At 39.3% G+C, this 13,264-nt stretch overlaps 1 protein-coding gene across 1 annotated transcript in view; it reads left to right on the top strand.

Moving 5' to 3' along the window:
• LOC117294547 (Fanconi anemia group I protein-like) overlaps positions 1-11,080 on the top strand; it is a 45,765-nt gene extending 34,685 nt beyond the window's left edge. The window contains exons 26-33 of the mRNA XM_033777005.1: positions 776-903; positions 1,537-1,605; positions 2,143-2,236; positions 2,698-2,882; positions 3,743-3,859; positions 4,764-4,958; positions 6,521-6,619; positions 10,379-11,080. Of these exons, the coding sequence (XP_033632896.1) occupies positions 776-903; positions 1,537-1,605; positions 2,143-2,236; positions 2,698-2,882; positions 3,743-3,859; positions 4,764-4,958; positions 6,521-6,619; positions 10,379-10,468 (977 nt within the window). The 3' untranslated portion in view covers positions 10,469-11,080. The remainder of the gene's footprint in view (positions 1-775; positions 904-1,536; positions 1,606-2,142; positions 2,237-2,697; positions 2,883-3,742; positions 3,860-4,763; positions 4,959-6,520; positions 6,620-10,378) is intronic.
• Positions 11,081-13,264: the final 2,184 nt, after the last annotated feature.

Raw genomic sequence — 13,264 nt, 5'->3', positions numbered from 1 at the left:
GAAGACAGAAGCTCAGTTGTACAGGTGTAGTTGCTAGGGACATCGGGGTGCTTTCAGTTGATCTTCCCAACCTAATGAGAGATAGACAAGGATGGGCAAGCATCAACATGATTCCAACCTCGGTCGACTAGAGAGAGAGACACAGTTGATGTCTGGCAAGTCTCTGAGCGACTCTGGTTCCCAGCAATCTTGGTGTTGCAGGAAATTCTGTCCCCCCGGAGACTCTGTCTCCCTCATACGGTGAACTGTGTACAAACGTCTACTGATAGCGCCCTCTTTTTTGGATCTACCTCTTTCAGTCCATGTTTATTTAGCGATATAATGATTGACTTGTCTTTGTAGACGATACCCTTCTTGCTAAGGTGTTACTAGGCTTGCTAAAACAAACTCCAGTCAAGATGTTTTTCACTAACGAAACAATGATTGCAGGGTGTCGTGTCCGAGTAGATAAGGTCACCGAACTCGAGCTCTAGTGTTTCTGTTCAGCAGAGTGTGGGTTCGAGTCCCTGTCTTGACACTTGTGTGCCTGAGCAAGACACTTAACTATAATTGCTTCTCTCCACCTAGGGGTAATTGGGTACCTGTGACAGCAGAGTATGGTTCTTGTGATTGATTTAGCGTAGTGGCGCATATTTGTTGCAAAGGCTGTATACTCAGGGAGCTGAGATGGTTTGAAGAATTGATTAAATGGCTTAGCGACCAGGGGTGATAATGTTGGAAAGCCGGTTATCATTAATGTTATTGTTATTATTATTGTTATAATTTGTCTTTGCAGAAGATACAAGTCTTGCTAAGGTGTTACTGGGCTTGCTGTTCACTTTGACGCAGCAATTCCAAAGTACAGCTACTCTGATACTTGAAGTGGCTCAGGATACACACAGTCAAATCGGAGATACTGATGAGGTAATATTTTGCTGTCCAGGGCCCTGTTTCGAAAAGCTGTTAAGCAGATAATGCTGTTTAGCAAATTTCATTGTTCATGTTGTTAGGCAAACACTTTGGAAAACAAAACAAGTTTCACAAAATTCTCAACAAAACTCAAACTGTGGCTAAAATACCAAGTCCACACTGATAAAATGTCTGTGGTAGTCCATTCTGCATCATTTGAAACCATAAAATCACCCTCAAAATGTTAACCCAAATCTGAAATTTTTACCATGCCGGCATGTCAATTTTTTTGATATTGGACCAAAAACCTAATTTCTCAAATATCTCAACATTTCTCAAACATTGGCTAAAATACTAAGTCCACTCTAACACAATGTCTGTAGTAGTGTGTTTTGCATCATTTGAAACCATAAAATCACCCAACAATTTTCTACCCCAAATCTGAACTTTTCAACATGCTGGCATGTCAGTTCAGTTGGTAGAGCATTGGCACGTTAATCTGGAGGTCATAGGTTTCAAATCTCATCCCAGTTAAGTATTTATCTTTGTTCACCCCAAACTTGAAAGTCGGTTGTGGATTTATTACTTGTCATTTGATAATCCTAAGTTTATTCTCTTGAACGTTTTTATCACTTTTTCATTGTTCAGGACGTTGAAGTGGTACCTAGCACAAACTATGCCATTGTCAATGCAAAGACAGCTGCACCAACAGTTCTGGTAAGACACTTTAGTTTTTTCACTTCATGAATAACAATGCTTTGCTCATAGGTAATGAGTTGGGTGTGTCTGTGAACAGGATGAACTTGCTACAAACAGACCCATTCTGTTTGCATGGATAAGGTCTGTAAGCACACATACACGTACATCCAAATGACATCCATCCGCACCATGTCTATAGCACATCGGTAGTATGATCCAACTATGGCAATTCCGTTCGTAGCGTGTCCTTCTTGTTTTAAGTATGTTGCCACTTTGTCTAATTGCAGGACAGGATGGTCACTCGAAGACTTTGAGCAGGCTCAAAGTCCTTGCGCACCATCCCGATCAAACAGTTTGATCCTGTCCATGACATAAACTGACCATAAAAAGTTGCTTCAACGTTCACTTTGTTTGCAGACAGTTTAGGCCAATTCGGCTACATTTTTCAGAGCGTAGTGAGAGCGAGTTCAGTGTGATAGGGTATTACAGATTGATCAGTCAGTTCTTGCTACACACGTCTAACTTTCTTAACTCCTTATGTTTTTTTTATTGTAGTTGCTGCTTATGAGTCAGATTGACAAATTCCTGGAAGAGACTGAGTGGGTCTTGAATCGAATGAAAGCAGACATTGGCAAGGAAACAGACGAAGGTACGTTCAAATCAAATTTGTCAAAACGTCCAAAATCCTCCAAAATCGTATTCAGGAAGTTGTCCCTAGGCCTGTATGCTTAGTTTTTGAAAGGGCAAGGTAGACAAGGCATTTTCTTTTATGTAAAGGGCAGGCAACCTATGAGGAATTTGTTCATTTCTACTTGAGCATTTAAAGGCACCAAGGCAATGGCCAGGGTGCATCCACGCAGGCCCTTTGTTGGTGTAGTGATTTAGTGTCTATTTAATTTTACTGTTTTCCTTTCAGAGTTTTAAAAAATACAGAGTTAAGCGAGCCTGATGGTTCTACACTTACTGACAAAATTGTATTTGTTCACCACCTGTATATCGCCCTCCTATCAACCTCTTTTTTTTCTTTTCTTTTTCTTGAAGTTCCATTAAATCTCTCGTAAAATGGATTCACTGTGCACATTCCCATTTTTTGTCTCTTTTTTTATTTAGAGACAGAAGGGGGCGGGTTAACCCAACGTGAAGATGGTGAGAAAATCATATGCAGCAGATTGGGCATGCTGGTCAATGCATTTCATGAGTTGGTGCAAACAGCTGTGCCAGTGGGTCCGTGTGTTGACGCAACCCTCAAAGCGATCACCAGACTATTTACGACCGTCACTTTACTCTGTAAATATGTGAGTTATGAAAGTTGCAGTTTGTAATGAATTGGACATGAAGAATATCTAGGCCCAATTTCACAGAGCTGCTAAGCACAAAACATTTGCTTAGCATGAAATTTCTTCCTTGTCAAAAACAGGATTACCAACCAAATTTCAATTTGTTGCGTATTGCTTGTTACTGGTACTCAGCTGTTGTTTTCTCATCCTGAAAATCACATGGAAATTTGGTTGGTAATTTTGTTTTTATCAAGGAAGAAATTTCATGCTAAGCAAATTTTTGTGCTAAGCAGCTTTATGAAGTTGGGTGATTCAGCAGGTAGACACACTCACATCAGGGATGTGATAGGCTCTTGAGAAAAAAAAACTTAACTTTGAGCGCAAAGCACAAAAAACTTGCAAGCCTAAAAACCAATATTAACATTTATTTTAAGTTTTACAAGCTCTACTCTGCAATCTGGATGTTATTGTAAATGGTTTTTATTTACATTTTTTTTTTATTTGATCTTTTTTGTCCTACAAAAAGTACATAGACCCTTAAAGAAAATATTATATTTGGGTCCTCCTCTGATAAAAAGCCCTGTCTGTGAGCACAGGCCTTCTGGATCTGCCAGCTCCAAGTCTTTTTCTCTGGCTGGGCCGAAGGAATGGAACAAATTACCTAAACTCATCAGGGAATCATCTTCAACTGCAATCTTCAAGAAAAACCTCAAAACCTACTTTTTCAGTCAGTCTCGTCATTAATCCTTTGTTTTGTACATGTATTTCTTGCCTCTTTGTAATGTTCTGTTATTGTACAGTGCTTGTTAAAGTTGCGTTATAATAAACTTTATTATTATGATATTAGGTAAATGTGTTTGTCTATATTTTTCTGGCAGTATCTGGCTTTGTACACTCAGCAAGCTGGTCACCTCTCATCAAGATTTGAGAAGCTGATTAAGCTCCTAGCCACTCGCCTTACTCAGAAGGTATACAGTATGATCACCTTCATTCAGGTAAGTGGGTACTAGGCGTATACAGGGGAGTGGGGACTTTAAGGGTGTCGTGGCTGAGCGGATAAGAGCACCGAACTCAAGCTCTGGTTTTTCTGTTTAGCAGAGTGTGGGTTTGATTCCCGGTCGCTCCTAGCCACTCACCTTACTCAGAAGGTATACAGTATGATCACCTTCATTCAGGTAGTGGGTACTAGGCGTACATACGTAGGGAAATGGGGCTGTAAGAGTGTCAGGGCTGAGCGAATAAGAGCACCGAACTCGAGCTCTGTTGTTTCTGTTTAGCAGAGTGTGGGTTTGATTCCTGGTTGCTCCTAGCCACTCGCCTTACTCAGAAGGTATACAGTATGATCACCTTCATTCAGGTAGTGGGTAGGAGTGGGGACTTTTACACAATGGAAAAAGGTAAAATAGTAGAACAACAATACGAAGTCCCCACAACCCTGTGTGCAAAAGTGCATGTGTTGTTGAGGCCTAGTGATTTTGTATTTACTCCTGGAATTTCAGCATTTTTGGGCAAGGCCGTAGACATTTCAAAGGGTACCAAAAGGGCACAATGGCCATGGAGGAAAAGTGCACAGCAAAAGTGGCAAAGATATTGGCTCATTTGCACTTGCAAGGGGCATCATGGACACTTGAAGGACATTGACGGCAGTGGTCATCACGGTCGCCGAGAAATTCTAGGCCAATTTATCTTTGAAAAGATAGGTCTGGGGTGTTTTTGAATGGTAGGATGGGTAGTGTGGGTCTGAACAATGATAATACATAGTTCTTGTACATCCATTGGGCATCTCAAAGCACTCAGTATTTTGTCCTGCAATTTTCGGCCTCGTTGAGTATGGGATGCAGAAGCGCCATTGATAACTTATAATAACTCTCACTCCTATGTACATTGATGTATTTTCAGACATCACAGAGCGAGAGGCTCAATGCTCCAGCGAAAGCGGGTAAAGCCAAGGAGAAGAAGAGAGGAGAGGGAGATGGTAGCGGGACGTCAGGAAAAGCCAAAATTGTCATGAAGGAGACCCGGGCCATCCCAAATCTCATCTACGCTATTGAACAATGTGAACAGTTCCTCATTCGACTGTCCAAAAAGTCAAAGGTCAGTGTATGTTGTTTAGATATTTTATGCGGTGACACCAAGTAGATAAAATCTATTTTGAGTGATGGTGTCTCTGAGAAGAACTGGGCCGGATTTCATGGCTCTGCTTATCGCCAAATTCTGCGCTTACGATCACCACTCTCTGCTTACGTGCAAGTGCCTCATTTCTGTGGTAGCTGTGTAAGGGTAGAATTCCTGGTGAGTATGCACAAGCCAAAATTCCCGCTAACCTGTGAAATTCGCTTGACGTAGGCACAGAATCCCCCACTTCCGCAAGCTCTGATTCTTTGCTTATGGTAAGCAGAGCCATGATATTGGGCCCTGGATGACTCATGAATCGTGTGTTCACACGGTCACCAAGATCGTAGAAGAAAGAGAGGGAACCATCCAGTTGCTCTTTGACTTGATGCTTCTCTCGAAGGTTACCATTCTTGAGGGAGCGTGTAAAGTTGATCGACCAATGGCTTAATAAACTGTCACGCTTTAACCAATTCAAGTGTACCCCCTTGAACCAATTCAAGGGGGTATTAGCAAACAAGGCACGCTTGCAAGAAAAATGGTGCGGTGAGCTCGATCACCCCTGGGAATGAGCACAAACTCTCAGCCAATGACAGGGCCCAATTTCATAGAGCTGCTTAACTGTATTGTAAGCAAATTTTTGTGCTTACTGTAGCAGATGAATTTGCTTTAAAGCATAAGCATTTTTCACAAGTTACTAGGTTAGCATAGGCACTTTTCACATAGGAAGAAAAATGGGCAGCCATCTTGCGCGTTCACCATTGATTTACATTTAAACGTCTCTAATTTGTATACAGTAATTGCCTTTTCATCTGCTTACGGTTAGCAGCGCTATGAAACGGAAACTGCACAGTAAGCGCAATGTTGGGTGTTAAGCAGCTATATGAAATTGGGTCCTATTTTATAGTGCTGTTTAGCAGAAAATACGGCTTAAAATACTGCTTTAAATTTCTTTACTGAGCCAAAAATGAGTGGGACACCAATCGCAACAATGTAAATATCATGGAATGTTGGCTGGTAACCTTATTTTAGTTAGAAAGATTTTCCTGTGCTTATTAGGTTGTTGTGCTTACAGGCTTTATGAAATTAGGCCCTGGTCTTCATTGGCCTCAGTGAGGGTGTTGTTTCACCGTATGCGAGGGCAGCAGTCCATTTCACCAAACTCTTCCTAACTTAAGATTAATCTTAGGACGGGTTCAGTTCCGTATCAAAATATGTAGGACGCATTGAACCCATCCTAATGTAAGTTAGGACGGGTTACTCATCCTAACTCGAGTTAGGATTAAACCTAGCGCTTTGTGAAATCGGCTGCAGGCCTGTTACTTCATGGAGGCAACTTCATGCCCCCCCCCCCCCCCCCCCCCCCCCGGTCATTGCCTTGGTGGCACTGAAATGCTCCAGTAGAAATTTACAATTTCTTTTAGGCATGATTGGGTGCCCTTTAACCAGGGGTGCCCTTCCCCGTTCTCAAACAAAGCATACAGACCCGCAAGGGTTTTATTTCAATAAGTAAATAATCTTGAGTGGTTCTGTTTTTTCTCTAGGTGGATTTAATGGAACATATTAAGCTCAGTACATCTCGAGATTTCCGCATCAATACCGAAGCATTAAGAGAAGTCCAGGACAAGGCATCCTCTGATGAAGTAAGTTTATAAACCGTTCTTTCATAATAGTAGTAGTGTCTTGTTATATAGCGTTCATATCCGTCACTCAGTGACGCTGAAGGCACTTTAACATACTGTGTTTTCCTGCAAGGTATGTGAGACTACGTTTGAACTATGGGATCTACTCCATTTACATAGCAAGGTAATGGTTTACAAGATGCTGTGGTGCAATATGCTGCCAATCCAGCCAGGAACACCGGGGCGAACCCCTTCTCTTTTCAATAAGTGCACTGGGTTCTTTCATGTGCGTTACACAACACACGGGACCAACGGCTACCTAATTAAGGATTTTTCTTCCTGTAAATTATTGGTTCCTGATTTTCGGCAATATCTCAAGAACAAGATAATGGAATTTGAACATGTTAGTTTTATTGTGTTCATCTACATTTATGTAGGATTAAAACAATCGACTACATGTAGTTCCAAATACCAAAGGTATACTTTGCCTTAAAGACACTGGACACTATTGGTAATTGTCAAAGACTAGTCTTCTCACTTGGTGCATCTCAACAAACACATAAACTAACAAACCTGTGAAAATTTGAGCTCAATCGGTCGTTGAAGTTGCAAGATAATAATGAAAGAAGAAACACCCTTGTCACACAAAGTTGTGTGCTTTCAGATGCTTTATTTCAAGACCTCAAATAATAAATCCGAGGCCTCAAAATCAAATTTGTGGAAAATCACTTCTTTCTCGAAAACTACGTTACTTCAGAGGGAGCCGTATATATCACAGTGTATTATACTATCAACAGCCCCATTACTCGTTACCAAGTAAGGTTTTATGCTAATAATTATTTTTGAGTAATTACCAATAGTGTACACTGCCTTTAAAGGAAACTTGAAATAAAAATGCCCCCAATTGTGCCCCCCTCCTAATATCGTACCTAGTTTTGCCGCTGTGGAAAGGCCAGGTTACAGTTATTTAATCGGGAAAGTTTATCTGACCAAGAACACTCAACTGGTCATGGAAAAAAATCTAGTACCAAAAGTTCAAATCTTAGTCATAAAAGCAAAAGTGGAGTTGGGTTTCCCATTTTTCCATGGAAAAAAAGTTTGTAAACATCAGTTCTCAAGGAAATGATTTTCCTCAAAAATGATCAAAACAAGAATAGAAACCAATCTGAAAATAATATTAAAGCCCTCGATAAAAACATTCTGTTTGTATCTTAGAATTTATAGGTTGTGAAACTGAATTGTTTCTGGGAAAATTCCACTTCTAATCATCGATACCAATCACTCATGAGTCATTTTTAAAGGTAAAGAATACCCTTTTTATTTTTTAACTGCTTGATTGTTTTAATCCGATAAAAATGTAGATGTATACTAGAAACTTATCTGTGAAAATAAAATCCGGAGTGAATATGTCTAGATAGAATAATCCCTAATAGTAACACACAATCTGAGAAGCCTTACTGCAGTAACGCTTCTCAGATTCAAATTTGAGGGCATTTAAAACTGATATCTTTTTACTTAATCACCTTTCTTCAAAGTGAAATGTTTCTAAAAGTGCTTTGTACTAACAAAAGCTGCTGTAGGCTTCCAACACCAATTTTTGTTATTGCCATTAATTTTAAGAGTGATTCACAAACAAATACATGTACCTTCGCTTTAATAATTATTTTCAGGCTGAATACCTGTGACAGTTTCGTATTTGATTTGTTTGTTTTTGTTTTGATGTCAGAGTTACTCTATAACATGATATTTCTAGAGTAGCGTGGTCGAAAGTGCAATAAAATTTCAGTGGAATGGTAAACAATGTTGTGGATCCTTGAAAAGGGGCACAGGGCGAGTCAAAATAAAGTTGACCGAGCTTTATGATTTAAAGCCTTTATACACTTTCGGTACAGAAAAAAAAAAAAAAAAAAAGTTCACAGATTTACAAATAATTTACAGGGTATACAGAAGGTAATGGTGAAAGACTTCTCTTGAAATATTGTTCCATGAAATGCTTTACTTTTTGAGAAAACATTCAATCAATATCAATTCTCGATAGCGAGAATTACGGATTTATTTTCAACACATGTCATGACACAGCGAAACGCGTGGAAACAAGAGTGGGTTTTATAGGATTTGAGCCATTGCATGGTGAGGTATCAATGTATATTTGGTTTGTGGTAACACCATGTGTGTATCTACTTGCCAGGTAGAGTTGTTCTTAGGGAACTGTCTTGCTTTATTCTACTGCGGTGGAGTAGATAATCGGAGGTTCGGGAGACTTCTCAGGGTTTTCCCGTTATTTTCTCCCGACTCCGATGACCGATTGAGCCTAAATTTTTACAGGTTTGTTATTTTATATATAAGTTGTGATACACAAAGTGTGGGACTTGGACATTACTGTTTACCAGAGTGTATAATGGCTTTAAAAAACAAAACAGCAACTGACATTCAAAACCCCTGTGAAGCTCATAATAAACAAGCATTCTGTCCTGCTTATCTGGAAAAAAGAATGAAACAAATTAATTATTTCTCAGAGAACTTATGCCTGTTTTATTAAAGCACTCATGTTTGTAGCTGTCCATGGAATGTTAATGCTCGACTTTGATGTGAATTTTAGTACACAAGCTATAATGCTTACTTTACATTTGTTTTGTCAAGTATTCCGCGATCAGCTTACAAAATGAGTACTTTTTATTAAAATAGGCATAAATCCTCTTAGAAATGATCAATTTCTTTCATTCTTTTATTCTAAGAAGCAGGATAGAGTACCTTTAAAATACATGCTTTACTGAAGTTTTGACTGTCATTTGTTTGTTTTGAAAAACATCACCAATCCCAGTCAACTTCTTTTTGACTCGCCCTGTAGATAGATGCCAGTTCAAGTGCTCGAAGCTGTTGGCATACAATGTATATACATGTGTACAATAGATGTTGCCGAAGTTTGCCAAGAAATAGTTGTTGATGAGACGTGGATAAAAAATGCTAAAACAAAAAACGGGAACTTCTTTAGGTCAAAACCAGAAGATACCTGTCGTGGCCGAGCGGATAAGAGCACCTGATGTTTCGATTAAGCAAAGTGTGGGTTCAAGGACCGATCGTGACACTTGTGTCCTCAAGCAAGATACTTGACCATTGCTGCGTCCATTCGTGTAAAGCCCTTGGTCCTGTGTGTTGTGTAGTGCAAAACCAGTGCACTTATTGAAAAGAGAAGGGGTTCGCCCATGTGCTCCTGGTTTGATTGGCAGCATACTACACCACAACACCTTGTAGACTTCATTGTGCTATGCGAAGAAATAGGTCTCCATCTTCAATCGTAGCTCTACACACCTTGCAGGAATCAAATACTGGGCGCTTCAAAGCGCCCATCGGGTGTGATAAAGAGCTCAAAAAATAACTCAATTTTAAAACTATACACCGATGTGTGTTGAGCACTCGGTACTGGCCTACACAGGGTGCGTTCAATTAGCCCTGGGTCGAACCCCGGTCTGCCCCGGGTGCGTTCGATTAGCCCTGGGTCGACCCCGGTCTGCCCCCAGTATGTTTGAATACCTTTGGCGTCACTCCAGGGGCTCACCCGGGTCAGCCCCAAGTGCCCTGCTTGTGGCACAGGTCACTTGGGGCTGGCCCCAGGTGCATGACATCACCAAGAGAGCGGTGAGTGATAGTTCGTTTAGCTCTTGTCAGATGCTCACCCAGGTGAGCACCGCTGGGTCGACACAGGCAAGCTATTCGAATGCCCCCTCAGTAAATTGCCCCAGCCCTAGTAAAAACAAATTGTTCACTTTTTTGTTCTTTCAGGAGAGCTCCTCATCAGATGATGAAAGTCAACCGCCTTCCAAACGTAGTAAGACTGGCCACTCACCAAGGAAAACACCAAGCAAGAGATGAACCTCCACTCACACAATTCAGTTGGTGTTTTCAAATTTTTGACACATTTTTAAAGTTTGATCTCATTCTTTGATTTCCAAAAATACAAAAGTACCATGGATCAAGTGAACATAAAAAAGGCGTCAGTAGCACTTACTACTGCATCGTTTAAGAGGAATAAGACGCTTTACAATATTTGGCCCGAATTTGATGGGCTCTATCTGATTTGATTCTACCCCCAATCCCCCCCTCCCCTCCACAACCAACAACAAATTATCCTGTGTCAAAGAGAAAATGATTACCTCTGCAAGATTCTGGACCCATTTTGGATAGTAAAAATGCAGTTCAACTTTTAAAACAAATTTAGTAAAAAGGCTTGAGCTACCCCCTTGCGATCTTTCCATTTTTGGCAAAACCTGGGTTGACACCTTGTGATTTCTTTAAATTTTTGACCTTTCAATTTTTGACCTAAATTTATAGTAATGTTGTGTACCAATCAAAATTCGCTAAGTACACAAGGCTCTAGCCTTGACCACACTTTAGCAATTTTGCTTGACAATTTGCACAAGGCTATAGCCTTGTGTACTTAGCAACTTTGCTTGAAAATTTGAACAAGGCGAATTTATACAAGGCTATATATATAGCCTTGTGTACTTAGCAATTTTGCTTGAAAATTTGTACAAGGCTATATAGCCTTGTGTATTTAGCAACTTTGCTTGAAAATTTGCCTTGTGTACTAAGCAATTTTGCTAAGATTTGTACAAGGCTATAGCCTTGTGTACTTAGCAATTTTGCTTGAAAATTTGTACGAGGCTATAGCCTTGTGACCTTGGCAATTTTGCTTGAAAATTTGCACAAGGCTTATATATAGCCTTGTGTATTTAGCAATTTTGCTTGAAAATTTGTACAAGGCTATAGCCTTGTGTACTTAGCAATTTTGCCTGAAAATTTGAACAAGGCTATAGCCTTGTGTATTTAGCAATTTTGCTTGAAAATTTGTACAAGGCTATAGCCTTGTGTACTTAGCAATTTTGCTAAGATTTGTACAAGGCTATAGCCTTGTGTATTTAGCAATTTTGCTTGAAAATTTGTACAAGGCTATAGCCTTGTGTACTTAGCAATTTTGCTAAGATTTGTACAAGGCTATAGCCTTGTGTACTTAGCAATTTTGCTTGAAAATTTGTACAAGGCGAATTTATACAAGGCTATATAGCCTTGTGTACTAAGCAATTTTGCTTGAAAATTTGTACAAGGCTATAGCCTTGTGTACTTAGCAATTTTGCTAAGATTTGTACAAGGCTATAAGCCTTGTGTACTTAGCAATTTTGCTTGAAAATTTGTACAAGGCTATATAGCCTTGTGTACTTAGCAACTTTGCTTGAACATTTATACAAGGCTATAGCCTTGTGTACTTGGCAGCTTTGCTTGAAAATTTGAACAAGGCTATAGCCTTGTGTATTTAGCAATTTTGCTTGAAAATTTGTACAAGGCTATAGCCTTGTGTACTTAGCAATTTTGCTAAGATTTGTACAAGGCTATAGCCTTGTGTACTAAGCAATTTTGCTTGAAAATTTGTACAAGGCGAACTTATACAAGGCTATATAGCCTTGTGTACTTAGCAATTTTGCTTGAAAATTTGTACAAGGCGAATTTATACAAGGCTATATAGCCTTGTGTACTTAGCAATTTTGCTTGAAAATTTGTACAAGGCTATAGCCTTGTGTACTAAGCAATTTTGCTTGAAAATTTGAACAAGGCTATAGCCTTGTGTATTTAGCAATTTTGCTTGAAAATTTGTACAAGGCATTGTGTACTTAGCCTTGTGTACTTAGCAAAATTTGCACAAGGCTATAGCCTTGTGTACTTAGCAATTTTGCTAAGATTTGTACAAGGCTATAGCCTTGTGTACTAAGCAACTTTGCTTGAAAACTTGCACAAGGCTATAGCCTTGTGTACTTAGCAATTTTGCTTGAAAATTTGAACAAGGCTATAGCCTTGTGTATTTAGCAATTTTGCTTGAAAATTTGTACAAGGCTATAGCCTTGTATACTTAGCAATTTTGCTAAGATTTGTACAAGGCTATAGCCTTGTGTACTAAGCAATTTTGCTTGAAAATTTGCACAAGGCTATAGCCTTGTGTACTTAGCAATTTTGCTTGAAAATTTGTACAAGGCTATAGCCTTGTATACTTAGCAATTTTGCTAAGATTTGTACAAGGCTATAAGCCTTGTGTACTTAGCAATTTTGCTTGAAAATTTGTACAAGGCTATATAGCCTTGTGTACTTATCAATTTTGCTTGAAAATTTGCACAAGGCTATAGCCTTGTGTACTTAGCAATTTTGCTTGAAAATTTGAACAAGGCTATGTACAAGGCGAATTTATACAAGGCTATATAGCCTTGTGTACTTAGCAATTTTGCTTGAAAATTTGTACAAGGCTATAGCCTTGTGTACTTAGCAATTTTGCTAAGATTTGTACAAGGCTATAAGCCTTGTGTACTTAGCAATTTTGCTTGAAAATTTGTACAAGGCTATATAGCCTTGTGTACTTAGCAATTTTGCTTGAAAATTTGAACAAGGCTATAGCCTTGTGTATTTAACAATTTTGCTTGAAAATTTGTACAAGGCTATAGCCTTGTGTACTAAGCAATTTTGCTAAGATTTGTACAAGGCTATAGCCTTGTGTACTAAGCAATTTTGCTTGAAAATTTGCACAAGGCTATAGCCTTGTGTACTTAGCAATTTTGCTTGAAAATTTGTACAAGGCGAATTTATACAAGGCTATATAGCCTTGTGTATTTAGCAATTTTGCTTGAA

The sequence above is a fragment of the Asterias rubens genome, chromosome 9, assembly GCF_902459465.1.
Source record: "Asterias rubens chromosome 9, eAstRub1.3, whole genome shotgun sequence".
In the NCBI taxonomy this organism is placed as follows: domain Eukaryota; kingdom Metazoa; phylum Echinodermata; class Asteroidea; order Forcipulatida; family Asteriidae; genus Asterias; species Asterias rubens.
Note: the sequence above shows the minus strand (reverse complement) of the source record. Positions and strands in the feature narration are given on the sequence as shown.